This window comes from Chiloscyllium plagiosum, unplaced genomic scaffold, assembly GCF_037043375.1.
Source record: "Chiloscyllium plagiosum isolate Xiang-an unplaced genomic scaffold, Cpla_swu_hap1 HiC_scaffold_4, whole genome shotgun sequence".
Taxonomy (NCBI): domain Eukaryota; kingdom Metazoa; phylum Chordata; class Chondrichthyes; order Orectolobiformes; family Hemiscylliidae; genus Chiloscyllium; species Chiloscyllium plagiosum.
The window spans coordinates 30,433,589-30,449,163 of NW_028270142.1; the positions used below are offsets into that span (position 1 = coordinate 30,433,589).

Here is a 15,575-nt window from a genome sequence, read left to right on the forward strand (position 1 = left end):
GCTACATATTGTCTGATAGCAGATTAACCATGATGCAAATTTGTATCTCGTGCTTTTATAATGTGTATGTGACACCTGGGGAACAGGAATTGCCTGAGATGTACCTCGTCTGTTATAATGATCTGCGAAGGGAAGCACACTTGTATGTACAGAAGAAAATAGAGGAAGGATATGTTGATAAAGCAGCATTGGCCTTTTTTTGGTAAGGTCACCTTTGCACACAACATCCCCAGGGCTGTCTGCACTGTCCTCCAACACCCCAACCACCCACTCCATGATGTAAAGAAGCACCTCGCTCCTTATGTTCCAGCTGACCTCATATAAGATCATGTTGCAATGAACAACTTGTAATGAGCTCCAGAGAAGAACTGTACTTTCTTCAGATGTACAGCACAATTATATAGAGCAATTATGGACTTCCAGTAAATTTCAGGCCAGTTTTATTGTCTTACTCAAAAGTGAGGCAGGATTGCATGTTTTCAGCGCTGTGATGTTACCAGGAATGAAGAGAATTTAAGAATATTTTTAAGCAATGGAGTTTAGAAAGTTAAGGAATAACATTTGAAAGCAAAATTTACAAGATTGTTCTGCTCTGGGATGTTCGCTTTAATTTAAAAGAAACCAGAAGAATGAACAGTCATGTTACATGCCATGAATTCTGCCTGAAACAAGCTTGTGCAGCTTAGCTTCTCTGGGGACAGTGAGACCCAGTTTAAATTGCTGGGACAAAAAGGTGCAAGATCACAATTATAAACTCAATTGTGTTAACTGTATATGGATTCTTAGTCTCTGAGTTTCACAGAGAGGTGGTGGGAATGTCAGGTTTATAAACAGTTACACTTTACAGAGTCTGTTTAATTCCAAGATGGAATGGAGTTTCAGGTTATAGACAATTGCTAGATTGGAAGTTTGATAATTTGCATTTCTAACTAGATATAAGGTCCTTGTGATTCATAGTGCTATTGAAGTGAGATTTAGGAAGGGGTAGATCCACAGAGAATAATTATTGTAGCAGGTTACAGTATTTCCAAGATATCCGCAAAATGCACAATCATTCTGCAGTCATTAGAGAGATAGAGAACAGCAGCCAGACCAGTATTGGACCTCAAGCTGAGAAATTGCTGACTCGACAAAGAGGCAAAGCTCCAAAAGCTTATGATTTCAAATACACCTGTTGAACTATAACCTGGTGTCATCTGGGACATAAATTTAAGGTGAAGGGTGGAAGGTACAGGGGAGATGTCAGGGGTGGGTTCTTTACCCAGAGAGTGGTGGGGGCATGGAATGCGCTGCCTGTGGGAGTGGTAGAGTCAGAATCTTTGGTGACCTTTAAGTGGCAATTGGATAGGTACATGGATGGTGCTTAAGCTAGGACAAATGTTCAGCACAACATCGTGGGCCAAAGGGCCTGTTCTGTGCTGTATTGTTCTATGTTCTATGTTCTATCTGACTACTTAGGGAATGGACAGGAGAGTGGGATTAAACTGGCTGCAGTGTTTTCTTTTGTTATGATTGTTCAGGGCATGTTTGAAAAGAACTGGAGAACTGTGAGATTCCCTTCCACACAACTCTGTGAGATTCCCTTCCACACAACACTGTGAGATTCTCTCCCACACAACACTGTGAGATTGCCTCCCTTCACAACACTGTGAGATTCTCTCCCACACAAGACTGAGATTCCCTCCCACACAACACTGTGAGATTCTCTCCCACACAAGACTGAAATTCTCTCCCACACAACACTGTGAGATTGCCTCCCTTCACAACACTGTGAGATTCTCTTCCACACAAGACTGAGATTCCCTCCCACACAACACTGTGAAATTCCCTCCCACATAATACTGTGGAGCAACTGAATATACTGAAGAAAGAGTATGGGAGATAGAGGACCGAACACTCATGATCCTGTTGAATGGCAGAGCAGATTGATAGGACATACTCTTGTTCCTATTTTCTATATTTTTAATTGCGAAGATGCAAAATCCATGAGTTCAATATCTGTACTCAACATTTAAGGGCTTTGCAGCAAACATGATGAAATAATATTTGTAAAGCAATATATGTTTGCTGCATTTCTACCAGTTAAAGATATTTTCACTGTTTCCTTCACTGGGCTCATTCAGCCATGAATTTTAATGATAGACTGCAGGTCTGAAACCCCTGGTTTTGACAACTGTGAGTTGTGACATGAAGATTCTCATTAGGCGTTAATGAGGATGTCTAGGGTGAGAGTCCAAAGTGTAATAAAACCCACAAAATGAAGTCTTAATGAGAACAATATATCTAGTATTTATGGAAAACACAAATCAATGTTCCACTGAGACACCACAGAGACAATAGGCAAAGTCAATTAGGTAAGACCAAGGAATATTTTGTTACCTTTCCTTATTAGAGCTAAATGAAAACAGCAATTATAACTTGTCAGAAAGTATAAGAACAATGATCAATAAGTTATGCAGTAATAAAAGGGAGGTGGGCAGGATAAAGTCACAGAGGAGTAAAAAATTATGGAATGTGTTAAAATGTAAAACAAATGATCCAATAAATGAACAAGCTATCAAAGAGTTTGTTAGAATTTCAGAGGAATCAACAATAACACCTCACATTTATGTAGCAGGTCAAATACAGTAAATCATCTAATACACTTCACAGGAACTTGATCAGAAAAACCATTACTCTGAGTCACATAAGAGAATATTAGTATGGATGAAACTAGCTTGGTCAAAGAAGTGATTTTCAATGAGGGAAATACAGAGCTGAAGGCATAGCAGTCAAGGGTGGAACTGAAGGGTGCACAGAAAGCAAAGAATTGGAGCAATGTAGGTTCTTAGTAAGTCTGTGGGATGTGACAGAGTTAATAAACATAAGAACTGGAGTAAGCATTTCAGCTCCTTGAGACTGTTTACTATTCAAGATCATGGCTGGTCTGTATTTAAACTTAGTTTACCTGCCTTGGCTCCATACCATTTCAATATAAAGTTTATAACTGAGCAATTTACAATCTGCTACTTTTTATAGTGGAAGAAGTTCCCAACTTTGACCACGGTTTGCAAAAGGATTTTTTCATAATGGATATCTGGAATGATTTGGGTTGTGATTTTCAGATTCTTGTCCTAAAATGTCCAATCTGCGGGAAACAGTTATTTCTATTTGTGTTAACAATTCTTTTCAAAATCCAAAAAGCATCAATCAAATCACCCCATAATGTTCCAGAGATGAGTGCAGTTTCATAGCTCCTTGAAACTGGAGTTGCAGGTAGATAGGATAGTGAAGAAAATGTTTGGTATGCTTTCCTTTATTGGTCAAGAGTATTGAGTACACGAGTAGGGAGATCATGTTGCAGCTGTACAGGACATTGGTCAGGCCACTTTTGGAATATTGCGTACAGTTCTGGTCTCCTTTCTATCGGAAGGATGTTGTGAAACTTGAAAGGATTCAGAAAAGATCTATAAGGATGTTGCCAGGATTGGAGGATGTGAGCTTTTGGGAGAGGTTGAATAGGCTGGGGCTGTTTTCCCTGGAGTGTCGGAGGTTGAGGGGTGACCTTATAGAGGTTTATAAAATCATGAGGGCATGGATAGGATAAATATACAAAGTCTCTTCCCTGGGGTGGGCAAATTCAGAATTAGAGGGCTTAGGTTTAGGGTGAGAGGAGAAAGATAAAGAAGAGACCTAAGGGGCAACTTTTCACGCAGAGGGTTATTTGTGTATGGAATGAGCTGCCAGAGAAAGTGGTGGAGGCTAGTACAATTGCAACATTTAAAAGGCATCTGGATGGGTATATTAATAGGAATGGTCTAGAGGGCTGGGTGCTGGCAGATGGGACTAGATTGGGTTAGGATGTCTGGTCGGCATGGACAAGTTGGACCGAAGGGTCGGTTTTAGTGTTGTACATCTCTGATTCTATGACTCTATAACACTCAAGAAACTCAACACCAACCTGGACAAAGCAGTCTGCTTGATTGGAACCCCTTCCACCACCTTCAAGGTTTACTCCCTCCACCACTGGTGCCCATGGCAGCAGTGTTCACCATCTACAAGTACACTGCAGCAACTGCTCAAAGCTCCAATTTCCAAACCATTCATCTTTACCACCTTAAAGAACAAGCAGCAGATCCATGGTAACATCACTACACTACAAATTCCCATCCAAATCACACACCTACTTGACCTGGAACTATATTGTTTTACTTTCACAGTCACTGCGTCAAAAGTCTTGGAACTTCTTCCCTAATGGCATTACAGGTGTTCCTATTCCCCTCTGAACATTGAAATGGTTAAAGATGGCAGCTCACCATCATTATCTCAAGGGCAATTAAAGATAGTCAGTGACACCCGTGAACGAATAAATCATCATAAACCTAGAAAATACTTATGTAAAGTCTCCTCATAATCTAACTCTTGGAGCCCCGATAGGCTTCTGGGGAATCTTTACTGCATTCCTTCTAAGGCTAATATAGCCTCTCTGAGGTGTAATGTCCAGAACTGTTGGTAATAGTCTTGATGTAGTCTAGCCAGGACCTCTTATAACTACAGCAAATCTTTCTCAAGTTTATTTTTGTATTCTTTAATTGTCAAGGTTCACATCCCATCAGACTTTTTGGTCATAATTTTGTGCCCTTTTCCACAACAGCAATAAATGGTAGATCAGTTGTAAATTTTAAATCCAAGATTGATAGATTTTGTTATCCAAACATATTATGGGCTATTGGGCAAAGATGGTTATGTGGAGTTAGGTCCCAGATCAGACATAATCTCATTGAAATGCAGATAGGACTTGAAGCACTAAATGGCATATTCTAGTTTCTACATACCTGAGAGTTTGTTACATGGCTCCCTCAAACTCATTGCTGCCTAATGCCCCCACCTCACTCTCCTCCCCTATTCCCTAATACCACCTGCAGCCCTGCCTCAAACCCTGCTTTTTATCATGTAAGTAATACTCAGATACATTCCTTTTTTGGATGATTTCACAATTACCTGCATTAAAATTCATCTAACACTGTTTTGCTCAATCGTTTAATGTATCAATATCTCTGTGATTTTATGCTACTGTCCACATTCCTTATGATAGAATCAATCTATGTGTCATTGACAAATTTGGATTCATAACTCTGTTGTGTTGTAATTACTAACTGTAAGAATCGGAGGGAAGTTACTCCTTGGTGTGGATTCTTTGAGCTTGAAGTTAATAAATCATATACCTGAGAAGAGGAACTGGGCCTGCAATTACAATAAAAAACAAAGAGTTTGATTATGTTTAGAGGTGGAGAAATTCATAAAATCCCTACAATGTGGGCGCAGGCCATTTGGCCCATCGAGTCCACACTGCCCTTCCGAAGAATATCCCAGCTAGATCCACACCTGTTTTCCCTCTAACTCTGTTTCTCATGGCTAATCCACCTAGCTTGCACATCCCTGGACATAATGGGCATTTTAGCAAGGCAAATCCACCTAACCTGCACATCTTTGGACTGTTGGAGGAAACCAGAACACCTGGAGGAATCCCATGCAGACATGGGGAGAATGTGCAAACTCCATACAGACAGTTGCCTGAGAGTGGAATCAAACTGTGGTCACTGGCACTATGAGGCAGCAGCTAACCACTGAGCCACCGGGTCAGTGTCAAAATTCAGCCAATAGGAAATAGGAAGACAAATGAAGAAATATGTGGATGTCAGATTCTGAAATGTGTTAGAACCCTCACTGATTTTTCATCATTTTTATTTTATTATTTTATCAATATTGGTTTGGAGCTGTGAACTGAGAACTAAAGCTGACTTTTGCACTGTGAGTAACAGCTTCTATTAAAAAGAAAACAGATGAAACAATCTTTTGCTTATTTGTAAGGCTAGGCCTGGAAGTTATTTGCAGGTTGATTCCTAACTGAAAGGTTCAGCAGAAAAATCACTGTGTTTAAACAGATAGCAGGAAATAGCTATTAATGAGGTCGGTACCTGGAAATTGGTTCCAGCAAGTCTGAAAAGGATGTAATGCTCAAGCAGATGTTGAATGGTAACTGGAATCACACGGAGAAGATGGTCAGTCTGTCAGGAAGTGGTCAGAGTTTAAATTGGGTTTGGACTGTTTTTGTGAAAGAAGGAATTTGCCTGAAGATTTGAAAGTTCCCTGCCTAAGGACCCATGAAGAGCTCTTGGTAGCTCCCAGACAGAAAACTCAGTTACAAGTATTACTGCCATTACTGCAAAGGTAATCCTGATTGGCATATTCAGAAAATCAACCGGGAAATCATCATCTGTGCATGCAGAACAAGTATTTAACTAATCTGGCCAATTTGTAATTTTTTACATTTATCCCTCAACTGTGTTTGTCCACCTGACTTTTGTGTGAATGGAGCACAAAAATAAGTGTTCTCAGATTTGTAGCCTACACCAATTAGAATATTTTGTCATTTAACTTTACTCTGCTAAAGTTATTATATTGTTAATAGATTGCTTTTAGAGTCATAGAGCTGTACAGTATGGAAACAGACTCTTTGATCCAACTCATCCATGCTGACCAGGTATCCAAAATAAATCTAGTCCCATTTGCCAGCATTTGGCCCAAATCTCTCTAAACCCTTCCTATTCATATACCCATCCTGATGCCTTTTAAATGTTGCAATTGTATCAGCCTCCACCACTTTCTCTGGCAGCTCATTCCATACACGCATCACTCTCTGTGTGAAAAAAATTGCCCCTTAGATCCTTTTTAAATCCTTCTCCTCTCACCTTAAATCTATGCTCTCCAAAGGCCGCCCTCACCCTAGGGAAAATACCTCATCTATTCACCTGATCCATGCCCCTCATGATTTTATAAACATGTATAAGGTCACCCTCAGCCTCTGATGCTCCAGGGAAAACAGCTCCAGCTATTCAGCCATTTCATATAACTCGTACCTTCCAACCCTGGCAACATCCTTATAAATTGTGAGTTTTGAGAAGATTTATAGCTCAGGTTAGGGCTTTGGGTGTATGTTTGCTCACTGAGCTGGAAGGTTTGTTTTCAGATGTTTCGTCACCATACTAGGCCACATCATCAATGAGCCTCCAGTGATGCACTGGTGGTATGGCTCACTTTTTATTTATGTTTTTAGGTTTCTTTGGGTCAGTGATGTCAGTTCCTGCGGTGATGTTATTTCCTGTGGTGATGTCATTTCATTGTCATAACATTGTTATCTTACCTGCAGACAAAGGATACTTAACAGTCATTTTAAATCAAAGAGATTACATTGATAAAGCAAACACACTGCTTGCAGATAGCAACACTTACCAACAAGTGGCGATAGACTCAACCCCACAACTAGAGAACCGAATCAGAGCCCTACTCAAAATACTTCAGAAATCTGGAGAAATAAATAAGACCAACTTCCAAAAAATGAAACCAGACGGATCCCACACACCATGCTTCTACAGATTACCCAAAATTTACAAACCAGGAACCCCCTCAGACCCTTAGTTTCACTTCTTGGAACACCAACTTGCAGATTAGCCAAGGAGCTACACTAAAGACTAAAACACTTAGTAGAAGACTCACGCCAGTCCATCCACACCACCGAAGAATTCCTGAAGACCATCAAAGACACCAAGATAGAAGAGAAGGAAATAATGGTCTCCTTTGACGTAATAGCCTGTTTACATCCATCAGCATCAACCTGGCCAAGGAAACACTGCTTACATTATTAGAAAAACCAAAGACATTTCCACCAAACACCACCAACTTCATCAGCAATGACAATATAGTCAAGCCAGTGGACCTATGCCTTACCACCCACTTCACCGTCAACAACAAAACCTACAGACAAACCAACGGAACACCCGTGAGATCTCTGATATCAGGGTTCATAGCAGAGGCAGTAATGCAAAGACTCAATCAAACAGCTCTGCAAACCGTCCAACCCAAACGTTGGGTCTGCTACGTGGATGATACCTTCATCATCACTAAACAAAACAAATGAGAAGAAACCTTTAAGGCCATCAACAATACGCTTACTGGCATAAAATTCACTAAAGAGGAGGAAAACAACAACAAATTGCCATTCCTAGATGTCACAGTCGAGCGAACAGCCAATGGGGAACTTCAAACTAGTGTCTACAGGAAAACAACACATACGGACCAAATACTGAATCACAGAAGCAATCATCCCAACACCCACAAATGAAGCTGCATTAGAACATTATTTCAATGAGCCACCACACGCTGCATCACAGAGGAACTACGAAGAGCAGAGGAAAATCACCTATACTGTGTATTCAACGAACACAGTCCACCAATTTCTCAGCAACAAACCCAAACAAGCAGACAAAATGCGTCCAGAAACCCTAGCCACTCTCCCCTACATCAAAGGCATTTCAGAAATGACTGCCGGACTACTCAGGCCTCTTGGCATCATGGTAGCCCACAAACCCACAAACACACTAAAACAGCAGCTAATGTAATTAAAAGACCCCATACAGACGACAAGCAAAACTAATGCCATTTACAAAACACCTTGCAAGAACTGTAACAAACAGTACATTGGACAAACAGGCCGAAAACTAGCCACCAGGATAGATGGGCATCAACTAGCCACAAAAAGACATGACCCATTCTCACCAGTATCTTTACATACAGCTGAGGAAGGACACTACTTCGACTGGGGCAACACATCCATCATAGGACAAACCAAACAGAGACAGACATGAGAATTCCTAGAAGCATGGCTTTCCAACCGGAACTCTATCAACAAATACAGTGACTTGGATCCCATTTACCACCCCCGAGAAAAAGAACCGGAAATGATATTACCACATGAAATGACATCACCACAGGAAATGATGTCATTGACCCAAGGAAATCTAAACACATAAATAAAAAGCTGGTTATACCACCAGTGTTTCACTGGAGCTCACTGATTATGTTGCTTAGTATGGTGATGAAACGTCTGAAAACAAATCTTTCAGCTCAGTGAGCAAACTTACATTGATATCCTTGTAAGTCTTTTCTGACCCTTTCAAGTTTCACAACATCTTTCCTACAGCAGGGAGACCAGAATTGCATGCAGTATTCCAAAAGTGGCCTAACCGCTATCCTGTATAGTCACAATGACCTCCCAACTCTTATACTCAATACAATGACCAATAAAGGCAAGCACACCAAATGCCTTCTTCACTATTCTGATTACCAGGAACTCTACTTTCAAGGCACTGTGAACTTGCACTCTAAGGTCTCTTTGTTCAGCAACGCTCCCCAGGAGCTTACCATTAAGTGGATAAGTCCTGCCCTGATTTGTCTTTCCAAAATGCAGCACCTCACATTTATCTAAATTAAACTCCATTTACCATTCCTTGGCCCATTGGCCCATCTGAAAAGATCCCATTGTACTCTGAGGTAACCTTCTTTGCTGTCCACTACATCTCCAATGTTGGTGTCATCTGCAAACTTACTAAACATACCTCCTACGTTGACATCCAAATCATTTATATAAATGATGAAAAGTAGTGGACCCAACACCAATTCTTGTGGCATACCACTGGTCACAAGTCTCCAGTCGAAAAAAAACCCTCCACCACCGCCTTCTCTCTTCTTCCTTTGAGCCAGTTCTATATCCAAATAGCTGGTTTTCCCTGTATTTCATGTCAACTAATCTTGCTAACTAGTATCCCATTGGATACCTTGTCGAATCCTTTATTGAAGTCCATATAGATTATGCCCACTGCTCTGCCTTCATCAATCCTCTTCATTATTTCTTCAAAAAGTCAATCAAGTCATGCGACACAATTTCCCATGCACAGAGCCATGTTGACTACCCCTAATCAATCCTTGCTTTTCCAAATAAATGTAGATCCTATCCCTCAGGTCGCCCTACAACAACTTGCTCACTAACAATGTCAGACTCACTGGTTTATTGTTCACTGGCTTTTCCTCACCACCTTTCTTAAATAGTGGCACCACGTCAGCCAACCTCCAGTCTTCCGGCACCTCACCTGTGTATCGATGATACAAATATCTCAGTAAGGGGCCCAGTAATCACTTCCCTAGCTTTCCACAGAGTTCTAGGATATACCTGATCAGCTGCTGGGGGTTTATTCACCTTTATGTGTTTTAAGACGTCGAGCACCTCCTCCTCTGTAATATGGTGAAAATACAAACTGATTTCTGAAATTGATTATTTGTCGAATCTGGTATTAGTTATTAAAAACGAAAACAGAGAAAGCTGGAGAAATTCAGCAGATCTGGCAGGATATGTGCAGAGAAGGCAAAGTTAATGTTTTGAGTTCAATGACTTAGTTCTGTGGAAGAGTCATAGAGTCATACATTGGACTCGAAACATTAACTCTGCTTTCTCTCCACAGATGCTGCCAGATTTCTCCAGCAATTTCAATTATTGTTTTAAATTTCCCACATCTGCAGTTCTTTGTTTTATTTTGGTTTTTCAAGAACCTGGTTAGCAGCCTGGCTATTGTGTTTAAATATAGAGGTAGAAAGGCTGATTTGGTTTGACCGTCTGTCTCTATGTCGTAACAAATGCTAGAGTTGAAGCTGAGAAGACACCTGAAGAAAACAGAATCATCATGTCTGGAGAAACCTTAGTCATTATGCAGATGCTCTTCACAAGCAGAGTACACAACAGGCCCCAGCAGAAATAAGGACTATGGTTCATAACCAATGCTACAATGAGGTGGCATAATTATTAAACCTCTGATGAACAAGGCTCCTGACAACACTGTGAATATCCAACCTGCTCCTAGTAAGAAGTGATAGAGTACTGTAGACACCGTGCAACAATTTCAACAATGTAGCTTTCAAGCTACAATTAATTCCCAAACTGTCAGATTTTAGTTAACACTTCTTTCAAGCTGTTTTGCTTATTTGAAAGTTTCATTTATTTTCAGGAGGGAAAGATTGATGTAAGTTTGAACAAGAAATTAATCAAATTTCCTTCTGCTCCATTGTTGTAACTTTACCAATGTTTACACAGAAGGACATTGCTCCTGCCAGCTCCCAATGAATCTCAGTGGTGCTCGATTGGGATCAGTTCTGAGTAACTTGCTGACTCTATAAGTAAGAGACTCTATTGTCTCTATAAGTAAGTATAAGAAACTCTGTGATGCAGTTTTTCAAATTGACATGTGTGATTGATTTTTGTATTAATAAGCAATAAGTTTCAAATATCCATAGAGTTCTGGTTTCTTGTTATCAGAACCTAATGATAAACAGTACAGTCATGCTCTGCAGAATATGCTAATAAAAAAAAGACTAAGCTCATGCGGAGCTATACAGCTGACCTATCAAGTAGATATTATTGTGAAAGATGCTGCACTAATTCTGATACCAAGGTACTGCATGTAATAGAAGCTATTTCCCCTGGTACTTTAGCAAGTTTCACCAAATAATTATAACCATACATATCAGTAAAGGTGCCAGATTCACTTGCTCTGTTGATCCCTGTTATAATGGTAAAATGAAGTCACCACAACATGTCTCAATGTTCCTGAGTCATAGAGGGGTAAAGCAGATTAGCCAGCAATCACATTTCTATGGTCATGTGGAAACCCCTAACTGAGGATGCACGTGGAGAGGAAAAGAACAGGAAATAAATATTGCTCTTTGTTAAATTATGCACTTGATTAAAAAAAAACAAAGATGAACGAATATTTGAATGGAAGGTCATGGCCTCAGAAGAGGACACAAATGCAAAGACTACATCCTCATACTGAGACAGATAGTCAAAAGGTGCTAGGAAGGTGAAATCAAAACCTGTAGCTCCACAATTATTTGCTGTAAACAATTCCAAAGTAGTGGTAAAATTGCAGACAGAGTGCACTGGTGCAAAAGAAAGTGGAAACTTTAAACCATGGCCATTTATTGTTATTGGTATGAAAAAATTGGTCTTTTTCTTTTTGCGGGAATTTCATTGCTAACATTGATCATATGACAGTTTCATTTCCAGCTACTCCTGCAGCTTGGTTGTTTTACGTCTGATTGAGAAAGCTCTGGGGCAACAGCAATAAAGGCAGGTCAGATTTGGATGAATTATGTTGGAATTTGATAATCATATAACTGTTTCTATGGTAACCATTGATTTTGAGCTCTGATTAGTCTGAGGGGATAACTACAAAGGGTAGAACCATAAAGTACAGCAGAAGGACATTTAGTCACTGTGCCTATGTTGGCTCTTTTAAAAAAAAACACATTCCATTTCATTTCCCATAGCCATATTCTTTTTTCCTTTTAAGTACGTATTTAATTCTGTTTTGAAAGTTACCATGAAACTGCTCCGGTCCCACTTTCAACAAATGTTTCCCAGATTCCCAGCTTTTATTTTGTCAGTGATCTACAATCTGTGTCCTATTCCTAATTAGTTAAGAAATTATTCAAATGATAAAAGTGAGTAAATAGTGGATGAACAAGAGGCCGGATACTACTTGGATTTTTTTTCGCAGGATGGTAGAGCTGGTGGAGGAAGTTACAGAGATAGGGAGGGGAATGATTTGAATAAGGGTGAGGACAGGAAGCCATTCATGAGGTACGATGTGAGCAGAAAATCTTTGAATGAGTTTTTGAATGTGAAAACTGGAGGGCAGAAGATTGGCTGACAGTTAGCCAAGAATGTATTGAAATAACCTAGTCTCAAGGTAAGCTTGTCCCTACAACTCAGAGATGAGTGGTGCCAATTGAACTGAGTTGAAAGCTTGCAGAAGTCAAATAGGATTATCCATGATAAAGATTGATAGTGTGTGGATTCTATTGCCCACAGAGGTCAATACAGAATATCTAGCATTGTTTGAGTTCTTTGGACAATTCACAATCACTATAATCCTTCCAGAGAATTTTCTTACCTCACTCTCATGCAAATGTAAACACTGATACACTGGTCATTCAGGAATGGGAAGTGAGTATGAGAGACCTGTTCTCAGATCATGGGACAGTCGGATATGGGAATGATTATCCAGGTTGGATTGTTACATAAATCAATGGAGTGGGCAATAGTAGATGGAAATGATGAAAAAGGTAATCAATTTCAATATGACAGAAAAATTAATATTGTGCACTTGATGAAGCAGAAACAGGTGATTGCAGATGACTGCTATTTACCTGTTGAGATAATTCTGGTACAGCAAAGAAGGATCCACAGCATGTCAAGGCCTAAAGAGAAAGGGGTAGATAATCTCTTAGTCTAATTAACAAAAGTAGTTGTCCCTGCTAATTCAAACCAATGTCACATCCCAAAACCAGAAACAACCTTTAATGGATACATAGAAGGTACGACAGAGAATTTGGCCCAAATGGTCTATGTTGGCATTTATTCTCTGCAGGAGCCTCCTCACACCTAACTTCATCTCAATCTATTAGTTTTGGCTGCAATTCTTTTCTTCTTCATGTACTCACCCAGTTTTTTCCTAAATGTATCAATATTACTAATCTCAGAACTCCTCATCCTAGTTTGTTCTAGTTCAACATCAATTTATATGTTTAAATGCATCCAAACATCTGATTTATTGATCAGCCAAATGCTTTCATTTATTACTCAGAAATTGAAGGCCTGGAGTGAAGGCATTTTTAAGACTAACAACGTCATAGAATTGAATGTTTTTTATATCAATCTACAAGTTAATTTGGATCAGATCAAATTAGACTTGGTCAATACTCACATGATGCCTTAATTTCTGAAATCTGAGTCTGTATTTCTGCTTAAATTTCTCAGCTCTGTCTGTGGCATTCTGTGATTATGGCTGGCTAGACACATCTGCCTTCCATCTATATACATGCTCTGTTTTAAGTGCTACAACGTTGGACTGTGAGTTGTTGTGGATTTAAGATAATTGGCCGAAGAACCGGAGGTGAGATGAGGAGGACATTTGTGACATGGAATCTGAAATGCACTGCTTGAAAAGGATGGTGAAAGTAAATTCATTAATAACTTTAAGAAGGAATTGGTTAACTACTTGAAAGGGAAAACACTTTAAAACTACATGGAAAGAACAGGGGAAGGACAAATAGACAAACTTTGTCAAAGAACCTTCATGGTACATAGACCCCATGATTCAACAATTTGAATCATGTCTATGTAAACTGGTGACCTGAATTTCTAGGCAGTGGTCAAGAAAACAAAGCAAAACACTGTGGATCCTGGAAACCTGAAATAGAAACACAAAGATTTGGAAGACCTCAATGGGTCTGGCAGTATCTGTAGAGAGAGGAACAGAGTTAATGTCTCAAGTCCAAGATGACTCTTTTTCAGAACTGAACAGGGGTTGAAATTGGGATGGTGTTAACCAGATGAAAAACAGGGCAGGGTCACATGGAAAAAAAATGGGATATATTAATTAGAAGACGGGGAAGATTAAATACTAAAGATATTATGGAACAAAAGGTAAAGCAAGTGGGAACAGTGGCAGTAAATAAATAAATCATTGGTATAGCCATTGTGAATAACAGAATAAGAGTGACTCTGTCTGAAAGCGAGGACATTAGAAAATACAGGTAGGCCCTTGGGGAGCAAATAATTCAAAATGGATGACTGAGTTTAGAGTCTGAATCAGAAGATGAGGTGCTGTTCCTCAAGCTTGCTCTGGGATTCATTGGAACACCATGCAAGGCTAAGGACAGGAGTGTCATCAGAGGAGCAAGATAGTGAATAAAAATGGCAAGCAATTAGAAGTTCAGGACTTAGCAGAAATGTCCTGCAAAGCAGTCACCCAGTCTCTTTTGCAAAATCAAAGATGAAAGTTTGATTTTAAGATAAATCTGAAAACAAATTAAGAAATTGAAACAGAATCTTTCTTCCTGACATGCAATTTCTTGACCCTTTATATTAATTTGTGGTAAATTACATTTCATTTTGTGCCGAGTGCCAATACTGACACCAATGAATTTCCAAATCTCACAAAACTAACTCCTCTTGAATCCCATTATCAGGGTGTTTAGGAGATGAAGGGGACTGAAGGAGAGATGTCAGGCAGATGAAGCTTCTCTCTTCACCTGATGATATGGACCTAACCGTGCCTGAAAACACATGCAGTTGATTTGTGCAGGTGGAATTGGAGGTGGAACCTCCTGCAGTTAAAGGAGGCTGAGACCAAAGGCTAATTGTACCAGAAAAATATATGATTTGTTGTAGAATTCTAAGAATCCCTTTATAGGTATCTGGTGATGAAAGATGCCATGTCCACATGATAAACAGCCTAGCCATACTCACTGAGATGCCACAAACCATATGTACAGATCCTAGCACTCTTAGTTGGCAATCACCTTGAGGATTAGTCTTTCCACAGTATGGATTAGCAGAGAGCTGGATGCAAAGATATGCCATCCTCTGCAAGGAGGCTTCCGGCTACCATGCATGCACTAGCAAGTCCAAAAACAGTAATCAAGTATAGTGTGAAACTTGGCTGTACCTCTTTATTTAAATTTCAATACTGACCTATGGTAATAGATTGAGTACCACAGAAGTCAAGCTTCCTGACCTTATAGTACACCACTACCTTAACTTTGGTAAGCATTAGGGATAGGCTGTTTTACCACTTGACTGCAAAGTCACAGCTACACCTTTGATTATTACTTGTTTCCTCAGTATCTTCTCTTTTTGTCTT

The 15,575-nt window shown here is 39.7% G+C and overlaps 1 protein-coding gene and 1 pseudogene across 9 annotated transcripts in view; one reads left to right on the forward strand and one right to left on the reverse strand.

Annotated features, from left to right (window-relative positions):
• amph (amphiphysin) overlaps positions 1-15,575 on the reverse strand; it is a 231,425-nt gene that overhangs the window by 59,833 nt on the left and 156,017 nt on the right. For 7 of the 9 annotated variants that reach the window (XM_087986067.1, XM_087986066.1, XM_087986065.1 and 4 more), the window contains exon 12: positions 13,078-13,128. The exons of the other annotated variants lie outside the window; for them this stretch is intronic. In XM_087986067.1, the coding sequence (XP_087842193.1) occupies positions 13,078-13,128 (51 nt within the window). The remainder of the gene's footprint in view (positions 1-13,077; positions 13,129-15,575) is intronic. 9 annotated transcript variants of the gene reach the window in all.
• On the forward strand, positions 1,044-11,993 carry LOC148150101 (uncharacterized; annotated as a pseudogene).